Source organism: Kogia breviceps, chromosome 10 (assembly GCF_026419965.1).
Source record: "Kogia breviceps isolate mKogBre1 chromosome 10, mKogBre1 haplotype 1, whole genome shotgun sequence".
In the NCBI taxonomy this organism is placed as follows: Eukaryota; Metazoa; Chordata; class Mammalia; order Artiodactyla; family Physeteridae; genus Kogia; species Kogia breviceps.
Window position 1 is genome coordinate 23,914,262 of NC_081319.1, and position 12,354 is coordinate 23,926,615.

General features: G+C 43.9%; 1 protein-coding gene across 7 annotated transcripts in view; it reads right to left on the bottom strand.

Moving 5' to 3' along the window:
• Nucleotides 1–12,354, bottom strand: part of SLC25A26 (solute carrier family 25 member 26) — a 141,136-nt gene that overhangs the window by 1,873 nt on the left and 126,909 nt on the right. For 3 of the 7 annotated variants that reach the window (XM_059075793.2, XM_059075794.2, XM_067043702.1), the window contains 3 exons: nt 9,292–9,361; nt 4,066–4,130; nt 2,723–2,796 (listed from right to left, as the gene is read on the bottom strand). In XM_059075793.2, the coding sequence (XP_058931776.1) occupies nt 2,723–2,796; nt 4,066–4,130; nt 9,292–9,361 (209 nt within the window). The remainder of the gene's footprint in view (nt 1–2,722; nt 2,797–4,065; nt 4,131–9,291; nt 9,362–12,354) is intronic. The other 4 variants (XM_067043697.1, XM_067043698.1, XM_067043700.1 and 1 more) reach the window with 3 other exon arrangements.

Consider the following 12,354-nt stretch of genomic DNA (forward strand, 5'->3'; position numbering starts at 1 on the left):
GTCTACGTGAAAATTCTATAGAAGACCAAAATACACTCGGAAGGAAAAAAGCTGTTCAGCCAGCATCATGCAAATTGTTTTTCCATGAAGTGGCCCCTACATTACTGCTTTGAGGCCACTGTGTCCTTCTGGCCCGGAAGAGACGTTCATCTCCCTGCCCCCATCCTACAAAGAGAAGTGCTGGAAGTGTGGGTGGGGGGGAGATCAGCAGGGGCTGAGCTGTGGAAACCATGCTGGCCACAAAAGCCTCCGTCTCTCCCTCCCTCCCTCCCTGCCTTGTTTCTACAGCCAGTGTCTCGTTCCTCTCCCTGCCGCTAATGAGCTCAGCTGCTCCACGCAAGGGGCAGATGGAAGCAGTTGATGGCTTCACTAGATGACAACTGTCTGTTAACATCATTAGAGTAATTTGTACAGTGAGGGCCCCAACCAAACGCAGACACGAAGACCGGAACAGAGCAGGGCTGCACTGGAGGGACCACACGAGGAAGAGATAGATGACAAACGTCAGGCGCTCAGCAGAGGGCCGGGCGCCACTTGGGGGGACACAGGGCAGCAGCGGTGAGGACATAAAGGGCACAGGAGAGAAAAACAAAAGGCCAGGTGATGAGCCAGAGAAACGGAGGAAGAAGCAACGCTGGATAAACAGGCTCCCCATCTGCTTTCGGGCTGTTGGGCTCGGTGAGCGTGCAGTACTTTTGTTTCAGAGAAACCAGGTTGCCTGAGGACACATCTTCCAAATCGGTGCCAGAACGTGGTCCCTCCCCGTGTGAACCAACACGGAGAGACCCAAGTGTCACAACTTTAATTAACGCCGAGAGCTCAGCACCAGCCCATTGCAGGTGCGGAGGTGGCTTGAATCCTCTGTTAAACCCGGCAGGTGTGTCCCGGGGCCACCAGGAGCCCCCAGGGGCTCTGCATGGAAAACCGACAGAGGAGGCAGCTGGGGAAGCCTAGGACCACTGCTCACAAGAACTGCCCACATTCACAGGAGGTCTTGTTTGTTTGCTTCTCGTTACAGTTCTCTGGTCCAATTACTTGTTGTCTTTTATCACATTAACAGGAAGCTAATGAACACTGTCATTAGCTGCCTGAAATACTCTGCTAAGGACCACACTGGGCATACTAATGAGAGCCCAAGACTTTAGAAGCTTCTGGAAGATGGGCAAAAATCCAAAGTACCTTTTCAGGGCCGAAAGTGGGGACAGGAATGGGCCCTCAACATGTTGATGACACCCTTCCTCTGCCTGTAGTTCTGGCACTGCCTGGTGAGACAACACCCAGTAACACCAACACTGGGACAGGGAAGGTTTCGTTTCAATCGTCTACTCAAGGAAATTCCTGTCCACAAGTTTCTGGGGCCACGGTCCTGCCGACTCTGCTATCCCCGAGAATCACCACTTTCTCCTGAAAGGCGGACAGGCTGCGGCTCCACACGGACTCCACAGGGCTAAAGTCAAGGGCCTAGCTGTGACCAATAGTTGCCACAGACTCTAATAAGAACTATAGCGAAACCAATAAAAGAGCAGTGACATTTACAGTGAAATTTGACTCTATGACCTAAAACAGCTACTGCATGCAATACCTCTGTGTGGCCCAGTCACTATTTGAAACCCTAAGAATCTTTTCCCTGCTACTTCAGAGCTCTTTTTTTTTTTTTTTTTTCCCTCACACCATTTCACTGTGCGAGGAGGATCCTGTGTCAACATCAACGTGCCTCAGCTACGAGCGACCAGATTCCTACTTACTTATAATCTATTAGCCATAAACCACTGACTCAGGACATACAAACTACCACCCTGCCCTCCAAGGCTCAGTTACTCCTTTCTGGTAAACCCAGCCCCTGTCTCCAAATGCTTTGTCCTTCAGGCAAACAGCAGCCACTGAGAGGTGGCACATTTATCGAAGCCATCCAACGTTACTTGCTGTGAATAGAGGATGGGGCTTGGTAACTCCTGCAAAATACCCTTGCGTGCGGCCTGACCAACCTGCCCCGTGTTCCCCAGACTGTCAAGGAGCTGCAATAAAACCTGCCAAATGGACACAAAAGTAGAGTCAAATAAATGATCGACACAGCACCGGGACGAGGAGGTGGCACCGCCGTGGCTATGCTGTTTCACCCCTGCCCTGTCGCTAGGCTCCCTTCAACCTTCCCCTACAGGAGGCTGCCACTTTGCTCCCTCAGCAAAATCCCTGGTAGATGATTCCAGAGAGAATCGTGATTTCATCTACCTGTTACAGATCCCAACCTTTACACAGGTTTACATGTTGTAAAAGCAATGCCGAAGTAGCATTCTGAAGAGACCTTTGCGGATGATGCGGAGCGGTGAGCTGCGAGGGAGGTGTCAGGCACTATGCTATGTTAAAAGTGATAACTATTAAGAGTTAAAAGTGCCCCAAGCCACAAATGTTTTCTTCTAACAATGCTTTCCTCGTCATTTGGGTCCTGCCTTACACAACTGGACACCGGCTTTCTCAGTGCTGCAATCCAGAACCTGGCAGAGGCCACAGAGGGGGATGCCATCTCACACGGAGATGGGAATCACCCACTACTGGGCAATATCATCTCACGTAAGCAACATCAAACGTAACGTTTTGTACGACAAAAGTAAATGATACCCCAACCAGGGCAAGCAAAAGGAAGGGTGGGTGTTCTCCCGATGCTGGGCTAAAGGAGAAGGAGGGTGGACGGCGATGGCGGCGGGACCTCCCTTCCCAGCCTTACCCCGACAGCCCCCGTATCCGCCAGACCCCATGCAGGGCAGAGAGGACGTTCCCACTTGCAGGGCTGGAGCCGGCCTGCGTGGAAAGACAAAAGAGAAGCCATCACCTCACGGAACTCCCCAACCAACTTACAGCGGGCTCTAGATACCCGCAGATGCACGGCTCCCCACCACCCTCCTGGTAGGACACAGTTCCAGATAGACTGGGGGGGTCTCCCGGGAATCAGGACCTCTGGATCTCACTAGACGAGAAGCCCTCACACTTGAACCCACAAGCAAGCACTGAGTTGGCCCATTTCCCACCAGAAGTAGCTTGTCTAGGTTCCTTCTCTCACTGTCAACCTAGGAGCAGAACTTAACCCAGATAATTCACATACTACTATTGAACAGGAAAGACACTGAAAGCAGTATTAACTCATCTGAGGAGGATGGGGAATAATCAGTATGAATGGTAATGATTATGAAACTTATCTAAGTGGCTAATGAACACACTTAATCAAGAATACTGTGTTCAGGGCTTCCCTGGTGGCGCAGTGGTTGAGAGTCCGCCTGCCGATACGGGGGACGCAGGTTCGTGCCCCGGTCCGGGAAGATCCCACATGCCGCGGAGCAACTAAGCCCGTGAGCCGTGGCCGCTGAGCCTGCGCGTCCGGAGCCTGTGCTCCGCGACGGGAGAGGCCACGACAGTGAGAGGCCCGCGTACCACCAAAAAAAAAAAAAAAAAAAAAAATGCTGCGTTCAATTTAAAACAGGCTTTGCCCTATCAAGCTACATACTACGATTCTGCCCTTATTTGTCCCACATTTCCACAAGGGTAAGACTTTTTAGTTTTTATTGTCTGGGTCCAGGTATATGCATGCCATTCCCTGAAGTCTCGGTCCAGCTTTTTTAAAAACAATTTTACTTAATGACCTTTCTTACCAATTCTGAAAAATGTCCTAATTCATCTGGTGAAGGCTTAATAAGGCTTCACTCTTACAAGTTCAGGGCCTCATACTTGCTGCATGGCATGAAGCAGGCCAACGCTCTGAGTCTCAGGTCTGTCACCAGTAAAAATAGAGATTCTTTGAAAATCGCACCACCAGGCAGAGGCTCCACCAGCCCTCCCTGTTCACATAATACAGGTGAAAATGACTGCAAAAAGGTACAATGCTACCCAGATCTCCGTCACAGCGATTCCTGTGGATATTGCTTTGTCCGAAGGCAGTTTCATTAGTGGTTCAGCAGGCCGCGAAAGGCTGCTAACTATAGGTGTTATGCCACTTTTGTTCACTTTATATACATGTAAGCCCTAAGTGCTAATAGATACAAGCGTCTGTTGTGTCTACATTATTTTACCACTTACCTTTGCCAACATGATTCTGGTTTTTGCCACGTCCAGAGGTGTGGTGACTGCAGCTGCAAATCCACCTGTGCATATAAAAATACCCAACACACAAGTGAGGTCCTGTTTACTGCATCACACGGTGTTTTCTCATTTTTACTTTGTAACTAATTCCTCATAACTCTGCCAGAAATACTTCTTTATCGTTACGCCCACCTGACTGATTCAACAGGAAGCACACATGCAGAATCTTTACCCACACACTCCCCTGCTTTGCAGTGACGTCTGACTGCATATAGAAGAGCTGACGGGATAACGTTTTACACCTGCAAGTAAAAAAACCAAGGCCCCACAATGTAGCCTGCTCTTTTGTGAAGCAGCAGACAAACCTGTGTGTGTACACGGGGGTGTGTCGTGGGCAGACCCCCACTCGGAGAGACCTGCCGTGCCCCATGAGTCTCAGGGGGTCCATGCCTTCAATGGGCCCATCTTCTCTAATCTGACTCCAAAATGCTGCTGTGGTTTCTGCTCTGAGGCAAAACTGGCAAACAGACACGGGTATCAGTGTGGGGATTTTTCGTATAAATGGCCGGCTTCTTAGGGTTAAAAGAGTATAAATGTTTCTGTATTTGCAGGCTCTGATCAACAGGCCAGTCAGAGTAACAAGAGTTCTAAACCCGCTTCCATATCTTGTTAGAGTCAGTTTTGATTCAAGCCTGCATTCTTCCTTACTGCTTCTTTCCTAACTTTTCTCTCCTGTCCTCTTTATTTAAATGCCATGACTGCCAAACTGATTTTTTTCTAAATCCACATATTTTAAACGGGTCCATATCTACAGACAGAGGAACTGGAGGACTACTTTTTTTTTTAAACAGAAATCACAGTATATGGTACCATTATTTTATTTAATACGATACAGATATATTTTAAACCCCTAAAGGCCCAAAGGAGATAGAAATAATGAGCCCAAAAGGGCTTTCTAAAGATTCAGCTTCCGTGAGCCGGGGTGAAATCGGCAGTTTTCTAAGAGCTGAACAAAACACGTGTGTGAAGGATGCTTCAGAAATAGCACACCTCTTCCAAGTTTTGCGGTGTGTGGACAAGGAGGTCATTTGATCTCTGCCCAATATCTTTCTAAAATATGTTGCTGAAAGAAGATCATTAAACTGAACCTCCTCCATTTGGTAACATTTATTATGATGCTGACGTCTTGAGAGATGTACCCAGAATGACACCAATCTTAGGGCTAACGAGTAAAAACCATAAACGCGTATACTGGATGGAGTGCCTTTTATTTTAGCCACCTTTGAGTTATGAATATGTGAAACACTTGCCTCCCAAGCCAAAGTTGTCTGAAATCCAGAGACCTGCTAAACCGCAAGTATTTTAAAATTTTGTGGACCCAGTCCTGAAATATTACTCTTACTTTTTTTAAACCACTTACTCTGCCATAAAGGAGGTGGGACTCAAAAGTCATGTGTACCTTGGCTCCAAAAGTAATGCTGTTTCACTACACGATGACTTTGATATATGCATAAGACAAATCCAAATGTATCTAGTTGTTAAAATCCAGAAGTGCATGTCTGATTTTCCTGCTTGAAAATCTTTACAAACTGACCTGAACCAACTAAAAATTGACAAGGACATCATCGGTCCCCTGTCTGACCACTCAGGCTCTCACACATCACCTATGTTGAAAAGTATTTGTTTTCTACTAAATTTGGATACTGTAAATCGAACTTATTTGGGGCATTAGCAAAAGTTCACCATTCCTTTACTGTAGATGCCTGCCAATATTCTCCCAGTGATTTGTTTCATGAAAGTAATAAGAAGAAAAGTTGGACAGAAACACATATCCTAAAATAGGTCCTCCTTTTATTACCACGATGGAAACTTTATTTTATGCAAGTTGTTAATAAGTCGATTTAAATGTCTTCAAATATCAAAGACTGCTTTAATTCACAGACCTCACAATGTTTTATGAGGCTGTAAGAAGGACTTGTGAAGATCACGTAATAGAATAACTGGTCATAAAGGGGAGGGGGCAGGGGAGCTGTATTTTCAGTTAAAATGTAGTTATTTTATGCATTTTACTTAAGGGACACGTAAACCGCTGGTAATAAACACAAGGAACATGCTAACATTAGACAGGAAATAATTATTTGGTACAGCGACTGCAGGCTACTTTAGTGCTCAAATCACATGTGAAACCATTTTCTATGGGTTCCACTAGAGTTGGGTCTTTACTGGATGTTAGGCTAACTGCTTTCAAGAACCAGATTCAGGGGAAACTAGACTTTTACAGTGAAACGACATCGCACCTGTCCTCAGGGAAGAAATGTAGGTTCTGTGCCTTCTCCAGACAGAGGGGCCGCCTTCCTACAAGAGTTATGGAGCCGTCCCCGCCAACAGCAGCTGTGAATGTGGGGGGAGCAGCAGTGGGCGGCACTGCCACTCGCTGTCCGCCCAGGGCCTCCCCCGCCCAGATGAGCTGGGAGCAGGGAGAGCGGCTCCACCTACGAGCTCCGAACAAGCGTCCAGACTTAGAGAATGTAAGTTAAGTGCTCATTACAGGAAACTAATCAAAGGACATTAGGATAGCAGATATCCCTATGGTAGCAGATGTCATAATTACTAAGACTGAATGATGCTTTTCTGTTTGGAAGTTAACTTGAAGTAGGGAAGTTGGCAAAGTCCGTTTCCCCACCCCCAACCCAACCCCTGACCAGAAGCCAAGGGAATTTCTGAGCATGACGAGCCATCAACACCTCCAATCTCAAGGGACATTTTTGGATATTTGTGCCAAGTGGTTTATAAAGCAAGCATGGGCACCGAAGAGTGCCAAGGATGGCCAGAGAGTGGTTCGTCTACCATGACTGAACCAGGTTAAACTTGGAAAAGCACACAGGGATGAGAAATCAGATTTCTGGTTTATAGGGCAAGTTTTATCACTGCCTCTGTGGCCATGTAAGGCAAAAACGTCTGAAAGTACAGCCGGTAAGCATGTCAGATCTTAGGAGCTGCCCAAGATGACTAGTCATTAGTCATCTCTCTATCCTGTGCAGTGCACAATCTTGCAGCAAATTCTTACAGAATGTCGCTTTTTCACAATCTGAAATAGTTTCCAATTACGTTTCTCTTTCAGAAAGGTTTCAAAAGAGTAACCTTGTTCCTCAGGATCAACATTTGTACCAACTAAAATTTCAAAACAAAAGGGATATAAACAAGAAATCTATTTATTTTACTTTATCTTTTGTTAAATACATGTAGATGTACTGACAATGGATTTTCTGCAGACCTTGGGCAAATTCCTATCAGAACCTCAGCTGAAAAAATAAGATAACTGTCTTGGAGTAGTTTTTGAATCTACACCCTACTAGAGGTGATGACTACGCATAGTAACTTTATTAATGTGTTATTTCTTTTCTATGCAATTAAAAATATGAATTACTGTGATGATGACAGCTTTTCATTTCCTGGGTGCTGGTTGTTTTTATTGAAATAAACTCCGTAAACGCAGTTCTAACACACATTGTCGCACCTATCCCAGCAACAACCCCTTACCGGAGGGAGGGTTGCTTCTGCATTACAGGTAAGGAAACTGGCGCTCAATAAGGCCCCAAAGTCTCGTTCCTTAGCTGGGGACAGAACAGAGGTTTGACAGCTCTATGATTCAGACAGGTCAGCCAGCACTGGATCCTGAGGCTCTGGGTGAATCCTTTCCCTGCCCCACATACCAGCTTCCCCACTGTCTCTGGAGGGCAGTGTGTCTTGCTGCGCTCCTCATCCTCAGCGGGGGCCACCGGAATGGAAAGAGCCTGGCCCACAGGATCCCGCCAAACAGGGGGTCTGATACCAAGTTTCTCCCCGGCTCCGACCCCCTGACTAAACTAAGTACTTAGTGCCTATTACACAGCATTATTCAGAAAAAGGAAATGTAATGAACGCACATGTCCTTAATAGGAACAATGCATATTTGCAAGCGAATCTTTGAACTAGCTACTTAAGGGAAGGGACCAGAGAATATATATATTTGTTTCAACACTCAGACGTTTTATAGTATGTTAACTTTGAGAACTGGCCTTCCCTATCCAGGATGACTCAATTTCCAGAATACTCACTTTGTGCCCAGGACCCAGAAGGGAGTCCACAGAAACGCACATTTCTTAGGGACTGGGGAGTAAAGACTCCTGACCACTGGCAAATGAATCACGACCACCTACTCATTTAACACAGCTAATGACTATGGATCATGTGGAAACAATTACCCGTCATAAGCAATCTGAGCTGGCTTCATATCTAGAGGCAAGAGTCTTATTTTGGATTATCAATTCTATAAGTCAGATGGGTCCAATTATTAATTATAAAATGTATGTTTTCTGTTTTCCTAATCACTACAACTAAAACCCCATCCAACGACCATTAAACAAATTGGAAACGAATTATTTTCTACTAAGGTTGGTATCCTAAGCCCGCATATCTGTCAGTTTACTGGCTTCACATCAAAACCAGCAGTTTACAATTTTCTGGCAAATTTCCGTGTCGATTCATTTCAACCATAATTCTCACTCACCTTCACTGGCAACAAAATGTTTTTCTCTTTTAGACTGTTACACCTCTCACTTTTTAAATTCTTTCCAGTTTCGGAGTTCTCACTAAAACCTCACTGGAAAATGCGTATGACCAAGTGATGGACAGACATTGCATTGTGTCACTCTGCTCTTTGTTTAATGTCTAGAAAACGCCCAGATGTTTAGATCTCCATATTTTCTACACCGCGCAGTTTAGCCTTCAGTAAGCTATGGAGCAGCCTCTGCTCTCCTGACACCAGTTAATCTACGGCGCCATCAAACATGTCACATGGACCGTGAATCATTGCCTTCTGCAAAAATCGCCTAAACCCCCCCAAGAAGTGCTCAAGGCAGACAGCTGCACCCATAGCCAGTCTCTTCCCACAGAGGCCTTGCTAAATCGTCTTTAAGATAATCCAAGGGCCTGAGTGAAGGTTTTAATAAAAAGAAAAAATTTGTCAAAAACAAATTGGCTGTCTTTCAGGCAGACACCTTTTTAGCAGTTTTTTTTTTTTTTTTTTTCCCCCTAAGACACTCTCTTTTCTCAAACAACTAGTGGGACTCTATTCTTCCAAACAATCTGGAATTTCTGAAGAATGTTGTTTTTGCACAGTTAATATTTTCACATTTTTCTCCCCCTCTTTGGTCTTTCCCAGTATAATATAATCCTTTGCACCTGCAAATGCTCCACAGACTGCTGACTGCCAAGAATCCACCACATGATCCTGCTTCCAGGACCAGAGGGCCTGTGTTTAAGGAGAAAGAAAAATACAAGTTATTAAATATTTGAATTTATCGGAACCTCCCGTGGGTTAGCTCTGGGGATGGGAACTTAAGTGAGAAGCTATTTTGGTGGCATTCCTCAATGATGACATAAGTGATTTTCCCAAGGACTTAACTGCATTCTAAAATAAGTCAAAGAAACGAGGGTGACAGCTACGTTAGAGTGCCCAAAGGAAACCATTTTCAGGGAATATGTGTGATAGACACACACATATACACACATTTACATACACGTATAAAAATAAAGATATATCTTTAAGACAAGGTAACATTTTAAATATTTCCCATATAATTCTAAACAAATAAATACCATAATTCACAAATTAGGCCAGAGCAGTGTATACCCAATTCCACAGTTCTTTTTTCAATTTTTACCCATGCTGTACATGTTTGAAGGATGCTAATTCTATTACTGAACCACGTAAAGTTCGTCAAAATGCTTTTCGCCCTGTTTTTGTAATACGTTGAGGATTACACAAATAAATACTCATGCTGAGTTTCAAACTAGGCAAAATGATGGCAGAGACGTGGTGCCTTGCTTGTTGAGAGTTTACGATTTAGTAGAAAATAAAATACAGTCATATCAAATGGTGAACAGTGCTGAGTCAGGCCCTGGTCTAATCTCTGACCATACATCAAAACCTACAGTCCTCACAACAACCCTGAGAGTTGGGTCCGGTTATTATCCTTCTTTTACCCAGGCTTTCTAACAGCAGAGCCTGCACTCTTTATTTTGGTTTTTAGCTTTATTGAGGTATAACTGATATCCAATAAACTACACGTATTTAAAGTACGTGATTGGGAACTTTCGACAGACATACATGTGAAATCATCACCATAATTAAGACAGTGAACATATCCATCACCCCAAAAAAGTTTCAGGTCCCTTTGTCATCCCCCTTTCCTGCCCTTCCTTACCAACCCCTAAACTATCTGATCGGTCACTCTACATTCGTTTGCCTTTTCTAGAATTTTATATAAATGTAATTATACCTTAATTTCTTTAACTCGAATTCTTTCCTTCAGAATTTTTGTATGACTCATTCATGTTAGTGTGGATATCAATAGTTCACCCCTTTTTAATTGCTAAATAATATTCCATTGTGTCATTATTTGTTTATATACTTGCCTATTGATAGATATTTGGGATTTTTCCAGTTTTTGACTATTACAAATAAAGCTGCTATGAACATTTATATTCCTATTTTCGTACGGACACATGCCTTCATTTCTCTTGGGAAAATACCTAGAAGTGAAATAGCTGGACCACATGGCAGGTATATGGATGCATACTTTTTAAGAAACTATCAAGTTGTTTTAGAAAGTGGTCGTATTTTACATTTAGACCAGTTCCAGTTTCTTTATATCCTTTCCCATACACAGTATTGTATTTTAAAAATTTAACCATCTTAATTGGTATGCAGTAGTGTTTCACTGTGGTTCTAATACGTATTTCCCTAATGACTAATGATGCTGAGCTCCTTTTCATGTACTTTTTTTACCATCCGTAATATATTTTCTTTAGTGAAGTGTCTGTTCAAATGTTTTGCACGTTTTCATCGGGTTGTCTGTTTTTGTAATTATTGAGTTTTACAGTTCTTTATATATTCCAGCTGTAGGTCACCTGCAATTCTTTTCTCCTAGTCTGTGGCTTGTCTCTTCATACTCTTAACAGTGTCTATCCAAGAACAGAATATTTAACTTTGATGTCCAAATTATCCTTTTACAGATCTTGCATTTGGTGACCTATCTAAGAAATCTTTACCTAACTCAGACCACAAAGATTTTTCACCTATGTTTTCTTCTAGAAACTTTATGTCTTTAGGTTTCATATTTAGATCTTCCATTTTAAGTTGATTTTTATGTATGCTAAGTTCTTTGAAGTTCTTTTGTTTTGTTTTTAAACATGGATATGTAATTCTTCCAGCAATTGGAAAAGACTAGCCTTTGTGCAATGAACTGCCTTTTCACTTTTGTCAATAATCAATTGTCCACATATGTGTGGATTTATTTCTGGACTCTACTTTGCTCTAATCTACAGATCTATCTTGATACCAATTCAATACTTTTTTGACTACTACACCTCTATAATAAATCTTGCGTTCGAGTAGTGTTAATTCTCCAACTTTCTTCTTTGTCAAAGTCGCTCAGACTAGTCTAGAGTCTTTGGACTTCCGTAAGAATTTTAGAATCAGCGTATCAATTCCTGCAAAACAGCCTGCTGAGATTTTTTAAATTAATTAATTAATTACTATTTATTTTTGGCTGCGTTGGGTCTTTGTTGCTGCGTGCTGGGTGAGTCGGGGCTACTCTTCATCACGGTGCATGGGCTTCTCATTGTGGTGGCCTCTCTTGTCGCGGAGCACAGGCTCTAGATGTGCAGGGTCACTAGTTGTGGCTCATGGGCTCTAGAGCTCAGGTTCAGTAGGTGTGGCTCACGGTCTTAGCTGCTCTGCGGCATGTGGGATCTTCCTGGACCAGGGCTCAAACCCATGTCCCCTGCATTGGCAGGTGGATTCGTAACCACTACACCACCAGGGAAGTCTGGCCTGCTGAGATTCTGATTTGAATTGCAATGAATCTATCAATCACTTTGGAGAAAACGGAAATGCTAACAGTATTGAGTTTTCTAACCCATAAACATGGTGCATCTCTCCATTTACTTGGGGCTCCATTATTTTCATTCATTCATTCATTCATTCCTTTATGGCTGTGTTGGGTCTTTGCTGCTGTGTGCGGGCTTTCTCTAGCTGTGGTGAGCAGGGGCTACTCTTCGTTGCGGTGCGCGGGCTTCTCACTGTCATGGCTTCTCCTGTTGTGGAGCATGGGCTTTAGGCGTGCAGGCTTCAGTAGTTGTGGCACATGGGCTCAGTAGTTGTGGCTTGTGGGCTCTAGAGCTCAGGCTCAGTAGTTGTGACGCAAGGGCTTAGTTGCTCCGCAGCATGTGGGATCTTCC